The sequence below is a fragment of the Berghia stephanieae genome, chromosome 6 (genome assembly GCF_034508935.2).
Source record: "Berghia stephanieae isolate SIO BIC M18660-M18661 chromosome 6, UCSD_Bste_1.3, whole genome shotgun sequence".
NCBI classification, from domain to species: domain Eukaryota; kingdom Metazoa; phylum Mollusca; class Gastropoda; order Nudibranchia; family Aeolidiidae; genus Berghia; species Berghia stephanieae.
Window position 1 is genome coordinate 20209273 of NC_088365.1, and position 15000 is coordinate 20224272.

General features: G+C 33.9%; 1 protein-coding gene across 2 annotated transcripts in view; it reads right to left on the reverse strand.

The window, feature by feature from the left end:
- LOC144974637 (uncharacterized protein C12orf56 homolog) overlaps window positions 1-15000 on the reverse strand; it is a 50294-nt gene that overhangs the window by 7235 nt on the left and 28059 nt on the right. Inside the window, exons 2-10 of one of the 2 annotated variants that reach the window (XM_078917709.1) lie at window positions 14219-14373; window positions 13220-13424; window positions 11127-11558; window positions 10581-10771; window positions 7679-7856; window positions 6659-6732; window positions 4934-4954; window positions 1810-1951; window positions 782-891 (exon numbers count right to left, since the gene is read on the reverse strand). In XM_078917709.1, coding sequence (XP_078773835.1) covers window positions 782-891; window positions 1810-1951; window positions 4934-4954; window positions 6659-6732; window positions 7679-7856; window positions 10581-10771; window positions 11127-11558; window positions 13220-13424; window positions 14219-14373 — 1508 coding nt within the window. The remainder of the gene's footprint in view (window positions 1-781; window positions 892-1809; window positions 1952-4933; window positions 4955-6658; window positions 6733-7678; window positions 7857-10580; window positions 10772-11126; window positions 11559-13219; window positions 13425-14218; window positions 14374-15000) is intronic. The other variant, XM_078917710.1, reaches the window with a different exon arrangement.

The window sequence follows — 15000 nt, forward strand, 5'->3', positions numbered from 1 at the left end:
CTAGATGGATTGTTGTGCATTCATTGGATCCACGAAAAGTGCTGTGATCCGTCAAATGTTACTCATTCTACAGATTGGTACTACAACTACTACTACTACTACTACTACTACTACTACTACTACTACTACTATCACCACCAACAACACAACTACTACCTTAACCATTATTGGATTGTTAGGCATTCCGTGGATTAACGAAAAGCGCTGCGCAAATGATCATTCAAGAAAATCGACCAACAAATGCGCTTAAACTATACATGCATGGCTGGGTCACGTGACTAAGTAAAAGTAAGACAAGGGGAACATTTTCAAGGAAAAACGTGAGTAGAGATCAACAATAATAAAGCCTAACACTTCGTAAATGCACGCTGCAGTGTCTTGTTTTGTAACAAAGTCAAACAATCTCAATGGTTAGTAATTAAAATGGGTGGAAATGATCTCAAAACTCTGGTGCCAGAGCGGGTGTTAGGTATTTTGGAAAGAGACTTTGAACTCATGACCTTACTCAACTACGGTGTGAATGAGCACTTGGCATATAGCAGGAGTGGATATTGTATCAGTGCGAGTACAAAAATGTGCCACATAGGATACCGGCACTGTATAAATCAGATATTTTGTACCATATAACCTGAAAGGGAGGGGAGGGGGGGGGGGGGGATTGAGGGAAAATTGGATAAATAAAGCATCGTTTACCATGCAAATGCTCTTTATAAATGTGTAGATTTTAATGTGATTTCATGAAATGGTTAGACGGCTTAGCCAAAGGAAACAAGCGACCTACTCTAACTCATCAGCCCTCTGTGCCTTTCCTTCATCCGTAGTAAGAATTGCAGCAGATTTAGGCAAATACTTCTGGAGTTGGGCAATCAGGAAGATGAATACGTCTGGATTCTGGGAAAATTGAATATACAATTATAATGTTTGATTTATGATATTTCATAAAAAGCTTCTTCTGTTGTTCTCTCCTTTTTGTATTTAAAATATATTTGCAATTCTAGATTGAAAGTAAAGCAAATAGAGTAAAAAGGCTACACATTAGCTAATGCAGCATTATATATTCTAACAGATATTTATTTTTTTATTTTGATCAAAGTTTCTTGAATACTTAATACTTTCATATCCATTGCTCCACATCAGTTGAAAGAGTAGAATAATTCCGGGGGTTTTCTATTTCATAAAAAAAGTTGATGAAAATAAATATATCATAAGGAAATAAATTTTTTGGTGACAGACAAAAGAGAGTGAGAGTCAACATTAACATCATCATGTTTCGATGATAATACAATTTGAATTGATTAGAATAAAAAGTTATACCCAAGGATTAATACATTCTGCTCAATACAACAAAAGAACAGTTATTTAGTGGGGGGAATAGATGAAATAGTAAATTAATTTTAAAGAAATATCAGAGCTTAAGAGCTTTTTATTAAATAGCCCAGGATCCACTAAACATGCTCAAAGCACTTTACAAAGAGTTCCTTGCCAACAGAAACGCTTAACATTTAGGACAAGACATGATGATTATATTACAAATTCTCCGACAAAGACGAAGCTGTTAATGGACAGGTAATTTAACCTGAGTACAGTGAGAAAATGTGAGTAAAGAGCCTATTCCAAAGACAAAACAATGCGCCACTCAAAGCGTGACTCGAACACAGGATCTTCTGATCCAAAGGCGAGTGTCATAACACAAGACCATATAGCCGCAGTCTATGACATAAAAAAAAAATAAATTAGGTAAAATTTTAAAAAAAGATGTGATATATAAATCATTGTAAATTATGGTCATGAAATAGAACTCATTCTTACCCTCCAAAACAGCTTTTTGAACAAAAAGTTGTTTTTTGTGCTCGTCCTCAGTTGTTCAATGTAAGTTAACTGTTCTTCAAGGGACAAATGAGCTTGGAACAAATCACGTTTGAGATGACTGTACTCTCTTTCCACTTTGTTTCTGTGGATTAAAATGGAACCGGTTAATATATATAGCATCACTGACGTTCTTATCAAACTACAAACATAAAAAAAGGAATTATTAAATTGTCAATTACACGACCATTATATGATTAGTGCTCTTCTCTTTCTTCCATTCATTTTTCGTTTTCTTACTGTGAATTTGATCTAAGACAGTTTGTTGTGACTTGTGCAATGCTAATATAATATAAAATATAACGTAGTAAAATACAATTGAAGTATCCTTTTATTATTGTTAGACACGCTTCGAGATCTAAAAAGATCTTGAGGCAATAGATAAACTAAGTCAATTCTGAGTTACATTTTCATTACAAAGATGAATCTCTTTATTGAATAAAAGCAATGCTTTTTAAACAAAAGTGACAAATTCTGGAGCATGTACTTAGACGTGAAAAATAAAGATTTTTTTCCCCTTGTAATTTTCTTTCTTATTTTGTTTGGGACTGTTTTCTAAGCATTTTTTTCAGATCTTTATCTGTTTATAAATAAGTTTCATTGAGGAAGCATTGCAAGACAAATTCAAAGCGCTCAATGACAAAGAGTAGAAAACGGTAAGGGCTGCCTGAAGCCAGTGATCGTAAAATACTAACGAAAGAGTGAAAATGGAAAGGCTTCGTATGGGAACAAAACAGACAATGGACGTTTCGGGTACAAACCCTTCGTCAGCACAACAATACACAAATAAAAGTGGAAAACAAATAAAATATAATAACGATACAAGTTATTTTTCATTCTATTTTATTTGTTTTCCACGTTTATTTGTGTATTGTTGTGCTGACGAAGAGTTTGTACCCGAAACGTCCATTGTCTGTTTTGTTCCCATACGAAGCCTTTCCATTTTTACTCTTTCGTTAGTATTCAATGACAAAGACTAACGCAATTCTGTCAAAGTAAAGGAAGGAATAAATAGTTGGTTTACATAAATAGGAATAGAAAATAATTTTCAGTGGAAAGACAATAACATGTTAGTATCTAACATTGCAGAAAAAGGAACAGAATGAGCCACTAAATCATCTATGAATATCTATTGGACCGGAAAATTATTATGATGGTTTAGGACTATAGTGTTATTTTGTTTCATTTTGTTTTGTTTTGTTGTCTTTTCTTTTCTTTTGTTTCTTCTTTTTTATTTTTTTTTTTCTCTTCGTTTTCACCTGATGATAACTAAACATTAAAAATAATAAATAAAGAAAAAAAAAAGCTCCAACACATCCCCTAACAATAACAAAACAATAAAATGGCCCATGTAGCTCGATGCCTCAAAAGGACGTTATTTTAATTTTCCTTTAACAGGCAGCATAGCTCAGCAATATGGAATTTGATTCATACACAAGAGATACCGGATTTGATTTGCCATTGTGCTGTATGCCCTCGCTCATTTTGTGACAATCGACTGTGACTGATATATATCTGAGTAATTCTAGTCTTCCTTTGGAATAGATTCTTTTTAAAAAAATTCCCCTTGGGTATGAATAAAGATAATTTATAATTTATTCTGATTAATTTCTTAATTCTTCTTACACAATAAATATAATTACTTATAAAGCACATAGCCAAAGGTTCACTTTACTCAATGCACATCACTATGCTTTATTTATTTATTCCCCTCTGGGCCACATGGAACAAAATTTCCATTTCTGACTGTACACATACCTTTGTATCAGCACACTTACAATATCTACAACTTAAATCCAAAAGTCAAATGGGGTAATTTGCAAAGTGCCTTGCCCAAGGGCCACTATTTTTTTGTGAGTGATTATTGTCACTAATCTAGTCACTGACCAGGCTCAACATCAGTGGGCTTTTGTTGAAAGATGAAACACTACTGCTGATCATTTCAATATTAATACCATCAGTTTCCATGGTATGTTTTTGGACGCAAAATATACAAATGCATAATTAGTCAATCTGACAACTCTATTTTTTTAAAAATAAATGTAAATGCCTCTTGGCTCCTGGCAGAGTATAGGGCCTCAACAGCACTCTTCCATCTTCTTCCGTCCTTGGCACAGACCTTTGCCTCACTCCAGGTAAGATTGGAGATGCTCAGCAAAAATCAAATGACTGGCGTAACCCATACACACTATTATGACCATCGAGTTAGAACGCAGACATAAATAGTAAATATAAAATGAGTCCCTTGTCAAATGCAGACACTGGATCTCACCAAATATGATTACATCCAATCCCTATTGCTTTAATACATATATACAAAGCAAGTAGATATATGTCATCCATCAAAATATGTGACCCATCGCCTCAGTCTGGTATTGTGATGGGGTCAAATCATGACCTCAGGGGATTATGGGTCAACGGATATCGAAAAGTAAATTTAATGTTAAAATGATCCAAAAATATAAAATTTTCAATTCTGAATTCTAGTACTTTATTTAAACATGATATAATTTTCAGCATAAAAATCAACCCACCATGACGCTGGCTTGAGGAAATGGGTCAGATATATCCGAATGGGCAAAGGCGTATTACTTTTAGACTTCAAAGCATATTAAAATTCAGATACAAAAAAAAAGATATTAAAAATAATGCATGAATATCCCCAAATCTAAAGCAAAATATTCTATCCCCCCCCCCCCCCAAACACACACATATATACAAGTAACTATAATATTCAACATTAAATCAAATATTCTTTTTATATAATGAAAATGTATATAAAAATGGAAAAATTATTCGCATAACAGTTTCAGGCCAGTAAACGAAAGTAGTAAAAAGACTTTGAAAAAAAAAAAAAAATCAAAAACAAACAGAAAAGCAGAAGAAAAGAGAATAAAATGTCAATTAAACCCAAAATTTTACTGAAATCGACAATAGTGTTAGTTGCAACCATGAGACAAGCATAATTCAGAGATATCACATGATTGTATTTGATAAAAATAGAGAAAAAAAAAGCATGTATCATCAGCAATAATATATGCCATGTAAGCAAACACAATGAGTCTACCTCAATGATCCTGTCTCTTTCCTGAAATGTTGTTGTAAAGTTTAAAATTTACTTTTGGAGTCAAAATCATCAGCTTATTAAGTTTTGTAGAAGCTCATCAGAGCCAAAAGCTCATTCATATAGCTAGAGTTTATTTCAGTCTCTGTAGCATTAAATGTGACTATGTGGTCTTGTGGTATGACGCTTGCCTTCAGATCTGAAAGTCCTGGCTTCAGGTTGTGCTCTTAGCAATGCACAGTTGAGTCCTTGGAAAAGTTTTTAAAGTTTGTACTCAGTTTTTCTCACTGTACTCAGTGTAAAATGAGTACCTAGTCGTTAAAAGTATTGTTTCTGTCGGGGGAAAAAATGTAATATTGTCTAACAAGTGTTATATCTCTTCCTACATAAAAGTGTTGCTGTTTGCTAGGGACCCTTTGTAAAGCGCTGTGAGCACGTTTAGTGGATATTGCACTATATAAACGCTCAAAATTTTGTGGACAGCAGTGATTGTTTGCTATCCATTGGATAAGACATTAATCTAACGGAAAGTACTTTTTTTTGTTGGATCGAACATAATACCAATCACTGCTAAGGGGACAAGGAGGGAAGGGGGGGGGGGGTGAGTGGTTGGCGTAGAAAAAAACCCCGCATCTAGGACTGGTTTGTTTGCAAGGTGAGTGGCCTACTAACTGAGCTATCAGAAACTGTGATAAGTTTTGTAAGAGTAGGTCAAAATCCAAAGAAACTCTTTTCACTTAGGCCCAGAACTAACAAGACTTCCATTAAAATGGAAAATTCCATTTCAGATGAGACTATGTGCAGAATTAGATAATACATATGAACATTTAAATAAAGTCAAACTGTGCTGTGTATATTACTTAGGTTGTTAACTACTCTCCATATTTCTTAAACAGAAACAATATATTTGTTAATAAAAGGAGAAAACCAAAATTTTTAAACATCAGATATAAATTAATGACATTAAAAAATATATATATATATAACAAAGAAAAGTAGGCATGCCATGCAGTTAAGAAGAGGAGTCCAAATACGTATGAAATATTTACTTCATACATTTTAGTAACATTATTTCAAGAATGTGAGAGCATGCATTAAGATCGAATGTGGACACACTTGAAAAATGACGAGTTTAAGAGGAAAAATTAAATACAAATAAAATAGACTATTTGTAGCAAACATTTCTAAAAGTGTAGGAATCAAAACTATATTAATCCAAATAGTGCATGCTGAAAATGAAATGGACAAAATCATTTTTAACAGTTGACAATCACAATTGAGTTAACAATTGTTGTGCTTCAGACCTAAAATCTTGTTAATAGGGAATGAGATTAGAGGAAGAGTAGCGCCCCTTGATTGGATGTCACCTTACAGAGAGAACGTCAAAATAGTTTTGCGCATGCGTCTCTCTCGTCCTCGCTTTCGGTGAAGTGTCTCATGCCGCACAGCCAACATGACGTTCTCTCTCTAATAACTTTTCCGCTCGTGACTTCCAATGAAGGGAAGCTACTCTTCCGCTAATCTCATTTCCTATACGAACTATACTGCGAGTGACCTTTTGAAAATAATAATGCATTGGTGATACGTGTTGCCTGTCCTAAACAATGATTGCTCACTATCAATTGAATCTATCACTTGATCTGATTGTTTATGCCACTGCAACTAATAAGTGCATATCCATATTTATACCATAAAAAACAATGACACAATGGAAGTGTGTCAATTTACCTGTTGGAGGGCGACAAAGGCATTGGGACGGTGGAAATCTCAATATCACCTGGCTCTAAAGACAAGGTCGTTTTCTGTGGAATCATAGGAGTTTCAATGTTAGAGGATGAAAACCAGCTTGAAAATAACATTTCTCTCTCATATTAAAGCATAGTGACACAGTGTAAATTGTAATTGGCCACAAATCAATTTAATGAAGTATGTATGTCCATTGTCAGGAAAGGGGGGGGGGGGGGAGAAAGAGGCTAATGCTATTTCTAACCCCTCCCCCCCCCTCCCCCACCATTAATTTTTTTTTTTGTTTTTTTTTGGACGAGCGTTTTTGTCTTAGGGAATTAGGCATTGGGTCAACTGATTTTTACTTTTTCATAGCAGAGAAGAATTTCCTTCTAATCGCAATACTATCATAAAATAAAAACAAACAAACATTATATTTCTGGCTATCTGGTCTAGTGGTAAGTCACTCGCATTCGGATCAGAAGGTCCTGGGTTCGAGTCCCACTGTGACCAGTGCATAATTGAGGCACTGGAAAAGGCTCTTTACTAACATTCTCTCAATGTACACAGGTGTAAAATAAGTACCTGATCATTAACAGCATTGTCTCTGAAAAAATGTAATATCGCCTAACAGGCGTCATGTCTTGTCCTGCATGTTAAATGTTGCTGTTGGCTAGAGATCTCTTGTAAAGCGCTTTGAGTGCATTAATGGATATTGCGCTACATAAATGCTCCATTTTTTGACTCATGTTTTCCTTCCCTTCTCATTCTTCAGAAGAACATCTATTTGAGCCGAGCTGAGGCACTCGATATGAGAGCATCCCTCTGAACCAAAAAATGCCTGCCTCTTAGTCTCTTTCAGGAAAAGGTAAAGAAAGCTACATAAAAGTGAATAACACATATATGGGATTAAAAATGACAGAAAGAGCAACTTCTCCCACCATCATAGGAATGTCCGGAGTAGCTACCTAGAGGACAGAGTAAAACCAAGCCTTGCTTGTTCGTACAGTAATAATCACTTACAATAATGTAGTTATTCCAGGCACTTCTCATCAGCATCAGTAGAGAGGATGTCAGGTTCAATAAATAAATGTTGAGGACACACTTCCTCCTTTCGCCTACCCCATCAACTGAGAGACTGTTCAATCCCATAAATGAGGATATGCGACCCAGGTCTGTTGTTGAAGAATTCAATTCATTTCTGGAAAAATACATGAGAGATTGAATTATTGTACAAAAATATGTATAACAGCTTCAAAAATTGAACAGAATACCAAAGAAGGAACGATTGGGCTCAAAATCCTTCTTCAGCCAATAATAAAAACAGTGAAAACGTGAGTATATCTTTTCATATCCAGACAGAATATTAATACTTTTACTGTTATTATGGAGGCTGAAGAACGTTTATGGGTTTGAAACATTCAGTGTTTGATATCGTTCTTTTTTATTTTAAGCTGTCATATTCATTTTTGCAGAGTATTTTTATAGTACACAGCTTATAGCTATTCACTAGGTATTAAATTAGGATAGATAAATATTTGTGATCCACTGCATCAACCTGGTGTGACCAGTGGGAGGGGAGGGGAGGGGGGGGGGAGGGGAGGGGGGGAGGGAGGGGGGGGGTAGAGGGGTTTGTTTTGTTTGTTTTTAAGGGTTTTACGGCGCTTGCAACATATTAAGGTCATATCAGCGCCAGTAAAAAGGAGGAAAATGGGATAGTAAAAAGTTAAAAATTACAATTAAAGCATCCAAGAATAAGGCAGACAAAGGGGAATTGGTTCAAATAGGGAACAGATGTAGATTCCAAGAGCACGCGATCAAAGTACTTAGTTTGAGATCACCTAAAAGTCTTATTCAGACACAGGCACAGGTCTCCACTAAAAGGAATACACTCAAATGTTTATAAATCATATATAATACATAAACAAAACAAAATACAGTGCATAACGGAGAGATGATTTACAAGGGGAAAAAAATCATCTCCCAAAACTAACACAATACATTCGACTGTTTCCCTCCCAGCCAGGGTATCCGACTAGGGCCAGGACAAAACCAAGTAATCTAATTACAAGACAAAGACAGAAAGCAAGTTGGAAAACAGATAAAGGGGGATAGAAGACGCAATATGTACCTCCCTGCCCACTATGGGAGGTCAGGAACCTCACCTAGGGTGGAGGGGTTTTAGGATTCAGAGTATTGAACACAGAGTGAAAACTATAAGAATAACTAATTATGAGATTCAAATAGTTTGAGAATCTACATTAATTCTTCTCGACGAGTCATTTAAATTCAAATAAAATGGAAAATTTCTGTATAAAAGTCAACTATCAGTATCTAGTCCATCCCAACATAATACCGAAATGAGACAAAGGGTCACAATTGCAACATCAGTTGTCTGTTGTCTGGTAAGCTTAAGGGCTGTAATTTTGGAAGAAATAATTATAGAGCAATCCATATTTTTCCTTTTAACAGCAATACCTATTACAAAACTGTCTCTATACTACTATAAAATCCACAAACATAACCGCAAGCAGTAACCAGGACATAATTTTCTTCCTTATTCAAAATCACAAATATAATAGGTGAGTGACTTTTCTTGTAATCTTAATTTTGTTTTGTTTATTTTGGTGGTTGCTGTGGGGGGAGGGGGTGTGTTTTCGTTTTTATCCAGGAAATTGTATATATAATATTGCTTCCTTGTTTACTTGTCATGTCACAACTAACATTTATTAACCAAGCAAAGCCGATGTTGGTCTTAAATGTCGTGACATTTAGATCAATAGGATGATACAGTTCAGAAGACAAAATTAAAAGCACCACAATGGGATCGAGCAAAGGGCAGGAGAAAAAAAAATCATGGCTTTAAGTAAATATATATCAAAACAACCTGAAAATTCTCTAAATTCTGATCAATATTGACTAGTGAGAGATTGCATGCTGTGATGGGTGTATTGTTGAAAGTAACGGTGGAAGTCTAAAAAGAACTAAAGTAGGCAGTCGCCAAAGGACATTTTGTCATATTATTTGTTTACACTTTACTACAAATCAAAATATTAATTCTGACATTCATGACGTTTTTTACCTTCCCATCGATCCGGTATGGAAAATATGCCAAAAAGTAAATTTACAAGTTAAAATGATAAGATATACAAAAACTTGATACTTGTTTTCAGTTTGAGAAAGTACATTTAATCTCATCAATAAAGCATGTAAATCTATCATAAGTTGAGTTGAATTGTTATGAACAAACATGAATTGAATATAACAGCTTGTCTTGTCCACAAGTAAAAGGATCTTGACACTGGTATCAAATTGAATTGTTAACATTTAGTGCACTCCAACATAAAATGACAGTTGAAGGTGGTTGGTTACATTTTGATTGGTTGTAAAAAATAAATAAAACAAAACAAAATTATGAGAAAAAGAACATAAACAGAATGATATACAATAGGCGTCCTCGTGTTCTGATTGTATGTCTGTCAATCTTAACCCTATTTAATCAGTTGAGATGTGTAATTGCACCCCAGATCCAGAATACATGATTTTGATTTTCACTATTGAAATACCTAGTCTATATGCTTGAATGATTGGATGACATCAGGAAACCTACACAGTGAACACCTGCCTTTTTTATGAAAACTTTGTGGAACTATGAATTATTGTCTCCAACTAAAGGACCCTATAAGAATCTTTAATTCAATACAGCGTGTTGAAAAACAAAGATTGGTGCCAAGCCACTAATATGAAGGACTTTGAAGCATTATTAATTCTAAATAAGACAAATAGTAATTTGAGTTAAAGTGTCAACTATTTATTTTTCTTCTCTGTGATCTTTGATTCATTTTTCTTTTTTCAATTTCAAGGAGGCATTTATAATCATGTTAACATGACAACTAAACACGTAACAAGTAAATTCCATACTTACATGTTCCTGTCTGTTTCTATATAGGAAGGGGTCCCAGTACGAGAACCTCCTCTGACAGAAGAACCCCGACTAGGTGGTGGGTTGATTTCAATACGGCTGCCTAGATTTGTGGTTGATCCGTTTGATGTCAAGAGATTTTTGGAGTTGCTGGGTTCGTGGATTATCTGGGTATTCTTGTATATGGGACCCACCTAGAACAACAGATAAAGATAGACATATGTATTGGAACAATGAATAACTACATGTTGTTGTTGCTTTTTTTTTGTTTTGCCTGGTGTGCATGTGTGTGTGTGTGTGTGTGTGTGTGTGTTTGTGTGTGTGTTTGTGTGTGTGTGTGTGTTTTCTTTTCTGTTTTCATTCTTTTTACAAAGGACAAAAAAATGAAACACTATTACAATTTTACAACTAAAAAGGGATCTCACCATCACAACTATCTCGACATTCTCCTCTTCCTCTCTTTCTCCACTGATATGCCCATCTCATCCTCTTCCTTTCCTTCATCTACAATTTCAAACAACATGTTGGAAATCAATACGTATAACTTACCTGATTTTTCTGACCACAGCACTTGAAGAATGCACAGCAACCCTTTTGGTCCACTTTCTCCACCTCTTCTACTTGTGTCATTGTCACCAACGGCTGTTTCGAAGATTGGGTGGAATTTAGGGTTTCATTGGATTTTCCCACAACCACTGTTTCAAAGGCACCCGTCTTAGGCACTGGAGGTAGGGGGCGCACTGACTGCTGTGAGGCACTGCGTAAGGACACACCATCAGGCGCAGCAGTAACACTGTTCACCGATCTCCTTCTATTTTTACTGTCGTTTAAGCTACAATCTCTTTGACTACTATTGAGGGCATTATTGGTGTTGTTGTTTGTAGCATTGGCAAGACCTCCTGATCTGGAGGGTACTGTTGATTTCATCATTGATAACCTGTCTTCCTCTATATCTTCCAGCATGTCCTCTTCTATCTCTTCCTGGAAAAGATAGTAACACATTTTTTTTAAAAACAGCACATGAATAAAAAAAATAATAAATAAAATAAAACAAATAAATAATTCAAAAATTAATAAATAATAATATTATATATAATAATAATATTATGAAGTTATATAGCGCCAACGTCTCATGCAATAAATATCTAAATATATAAATAAATAAATATATAAAACTAAGTCCTTAATGCAGCTTTGTGGTCCTGTATCATGACACGATCCGATGGATCTAAAGATATCTGGTTCAAGTCCCAATCTGGGAAAAGACTCTTCACTCACATTCTCTCAACACGTTGAAATGTAAAATGAGTATCTGTAACATTAACACCTCATAGGCATCATGTCTCACCAATCATGTTAAATATGACTATTGGCGTGAGCATCGGACCCTTTGCAAGGCTCAGTGAGTGGATATTGAGCTATATCAAAGCTCATTTTATTATTTATTATTATTATTTATTAATTATTATTATTATTATTATTATTATTATTATTATTATTATTATTATTATATTATTATTATTATTATTATTATTATTATTATTATTATTATTATTATTATTATTATATTATTATTATTATTATTATTATTATTATTATATATTATTTTTTATATTATTATTTATTATTATTATTATTATTATTATTATTATTATTATTATTATTATTATTATTATTTATTATTATTATTATTATTTATTATTATTATTATTATTATTATTAATTATATATTTATCATCATTATATTATTATTATTATTCATTAGTATTATTATTATATTATTATTATTATTATTATTATTATTATATTATATTATATTATTATTATTATTATTATTATTATTATTATTATTATTATTATTATTATTATTATTATTATTATTATTATTATTATTATTATTATTATTATTATTACTATTTTTATTATTATTATTATTATCATTATTATTATTCTGTGGAGCAGTTATTGGGGTCTGTTCTGAAAGCAGGTCAAAGTCAAAAGTCAATGGCGTACTATGAATGGATAACCAGTTCCTTTCTCTGTCATGCCTTTACTAAATATTTGGGACTGTCAGTTTTGTTTTTAGAACCCAAAATCACCTTGACATATAATAATGATCAGAGGCAATGGATTTTTAAATATATATATATATATATATATATATATATATATATATATATATATATATAATATATATATATATATATAAATTTTTTATTTTTTTATTTATTTATTTTTTTTTTTAATTTACATAGCTGAGGCACCAGGTTTGAGAGTTTTTGCCAAGATGAGGGTCATTTAAATCGATCAATTTTTGAAGGACAAGTTTTCTGGCCAAATTTTTAAATATTTGTCTTTCCAGAGTACAGCAGTTTACCAGTTAGCTCTCTCCTTACCAGCTATTTTTAGAATTTCCCCAGAAAATTCACACCCACCAGGCACAAAAAATAGACTTTTCTTACTCAAACAAAAAAGTAACAAATGAGTTCAACACAGTGTTTAGTATTTCTAGCTGCATTCAAAGTATTTCTTTACATTTTGTGATGTACAAGAGAAATCAAAATAAGAAAATTGTTGGTTGTATCGTAACGAATGTGACGATTTTCCTATGGGTGGTAAAGAGAGGGTTAATGTCCGCTCACCTTCAGCGACCTTAGAATACTGTCATGGTCCAGGCTGTCATTCAGACCGCTATTTTTCTTCTTCTTTTTCCCAGCCAACCCCTTGATGCTGCCTCGGCTGGTGGGTCTGCTCTGCCCCAGGCTAATCAGACTGTGAGACAACTGGTCTTCCATGCCACTGTCGGCAGAGCTGCTGTAGCCCAGCGGTGTCGAGGCGTTGGATCGACTAGAAACAGAAAACAATGGGATTTTTTTTATTTAATCGATAATTAAGTAAATAGATAAATAAAGAGACAAAAAAAAAATTGGAAAGAAACGGGGAAATAAACCAATAAATAAATTATGAGAACTAAATATATAAATATGATCAATTAATACACTAAAAAAACAACAAATAAATAAATAAATAAATGAATAAATAAATTGAAAAAAAATAGATCGAAGAAGAATAGACTGAAAAATGAGTGAGCAAATAACAGAAATATTCTTTTAAAATCGTCCACAGCTTTTTTCTTTCATATTTTAGCCTCCACTTTAAATTACAGTGCGTCTACCAGATCCTGATGTTGCTGACACCCATAACAAGCAACTTAGATGAAGAAAAAAAAAAAAAAAAAGCAAGCACCATAGTATCCGATTGAAAATACGGTAATAATCAGATGCTGCTGTTGCTGCCACCCATAATATGAGTAGGATTATAATAGAACAAGCAACATAACATCCACTTAAAAATATTATGGTGTGATCATCAGATGCTCCTCTAACTGCTGTCACACACAATACAAGAAGCACAAAACAAGCAACATAGCATGCGCTTTAAATTATAGTGTGATCATCTTAGTATGCTCTTGTTGATGCTGCCACCAATTATACGAGAAGCATCAACAAGAAACATAGCATCCACTTTAAAACATGGTTTGATCATCAGATGCTACTGTTGTTGTTGTCGCCCAAAATACAAGAAACACATAACAAGCACCATGATTCTTTCTTTTCTTTTTTTTTTTTAAAGCATCTTACCTGTCACCACCGCCCTCAGACAGCGAACCCCTTGGAGATTTCCTAGATCTTCGACTACTTCTTCGTTTAGAGTGTTCGGAGGTCATAAAAGAGATGGCAATGTGCTGGGTGTTTGACCTCTCCGACCCTGTGAGGAAGTCTGGGAACTCATTGACCTGGTGGGAAGAGAACGATTAAGAATTTAAAACATTTTTTAAAATAATTTTTAATTGAGATTTTATATAGCGCAATATCCACTTTATGTGCTCAAAGCGCTTAACAAGGGGCCCCTGACCAACAGCAACACGTAACATGTAGAACGAGACATGACGCCTGTCAGGCGATGTTATATATTTTTTCAGACAGAGACAAAGCTGTTAACGACCAGGTACTCATTATACACCTGAGTACGGTGAGAGAATGTGAGTAAAGAGCCTTTTCCAAGGACTCAACTATGCACTGAGCGAGCTCAGGACCTTCCAATCCAAAAGCGAGTGTCATACCACTTGACTGTATAGCCTTCCAATGACTGGCTCTAACTCTACGAACAAGTTCTTCACTACCCTCCATCCAAAACACACCCCTAAAATCACTGCCTGCTCTCCTCTCCTCAGACTTGACTTTATCATTTACTGGAAATAATGAGGGTCATGTGAGAAGTATAAATCTGGAACATGAATAAGGAGAAGTTCTGACAAAACAGAGCAATTATATCATATCGCCATTCCATCTAGATTAAAAAGACATGTATGTTAAATTAAGAAAATAATAACATGATGAATACAAAAACTAAAACTAAAATC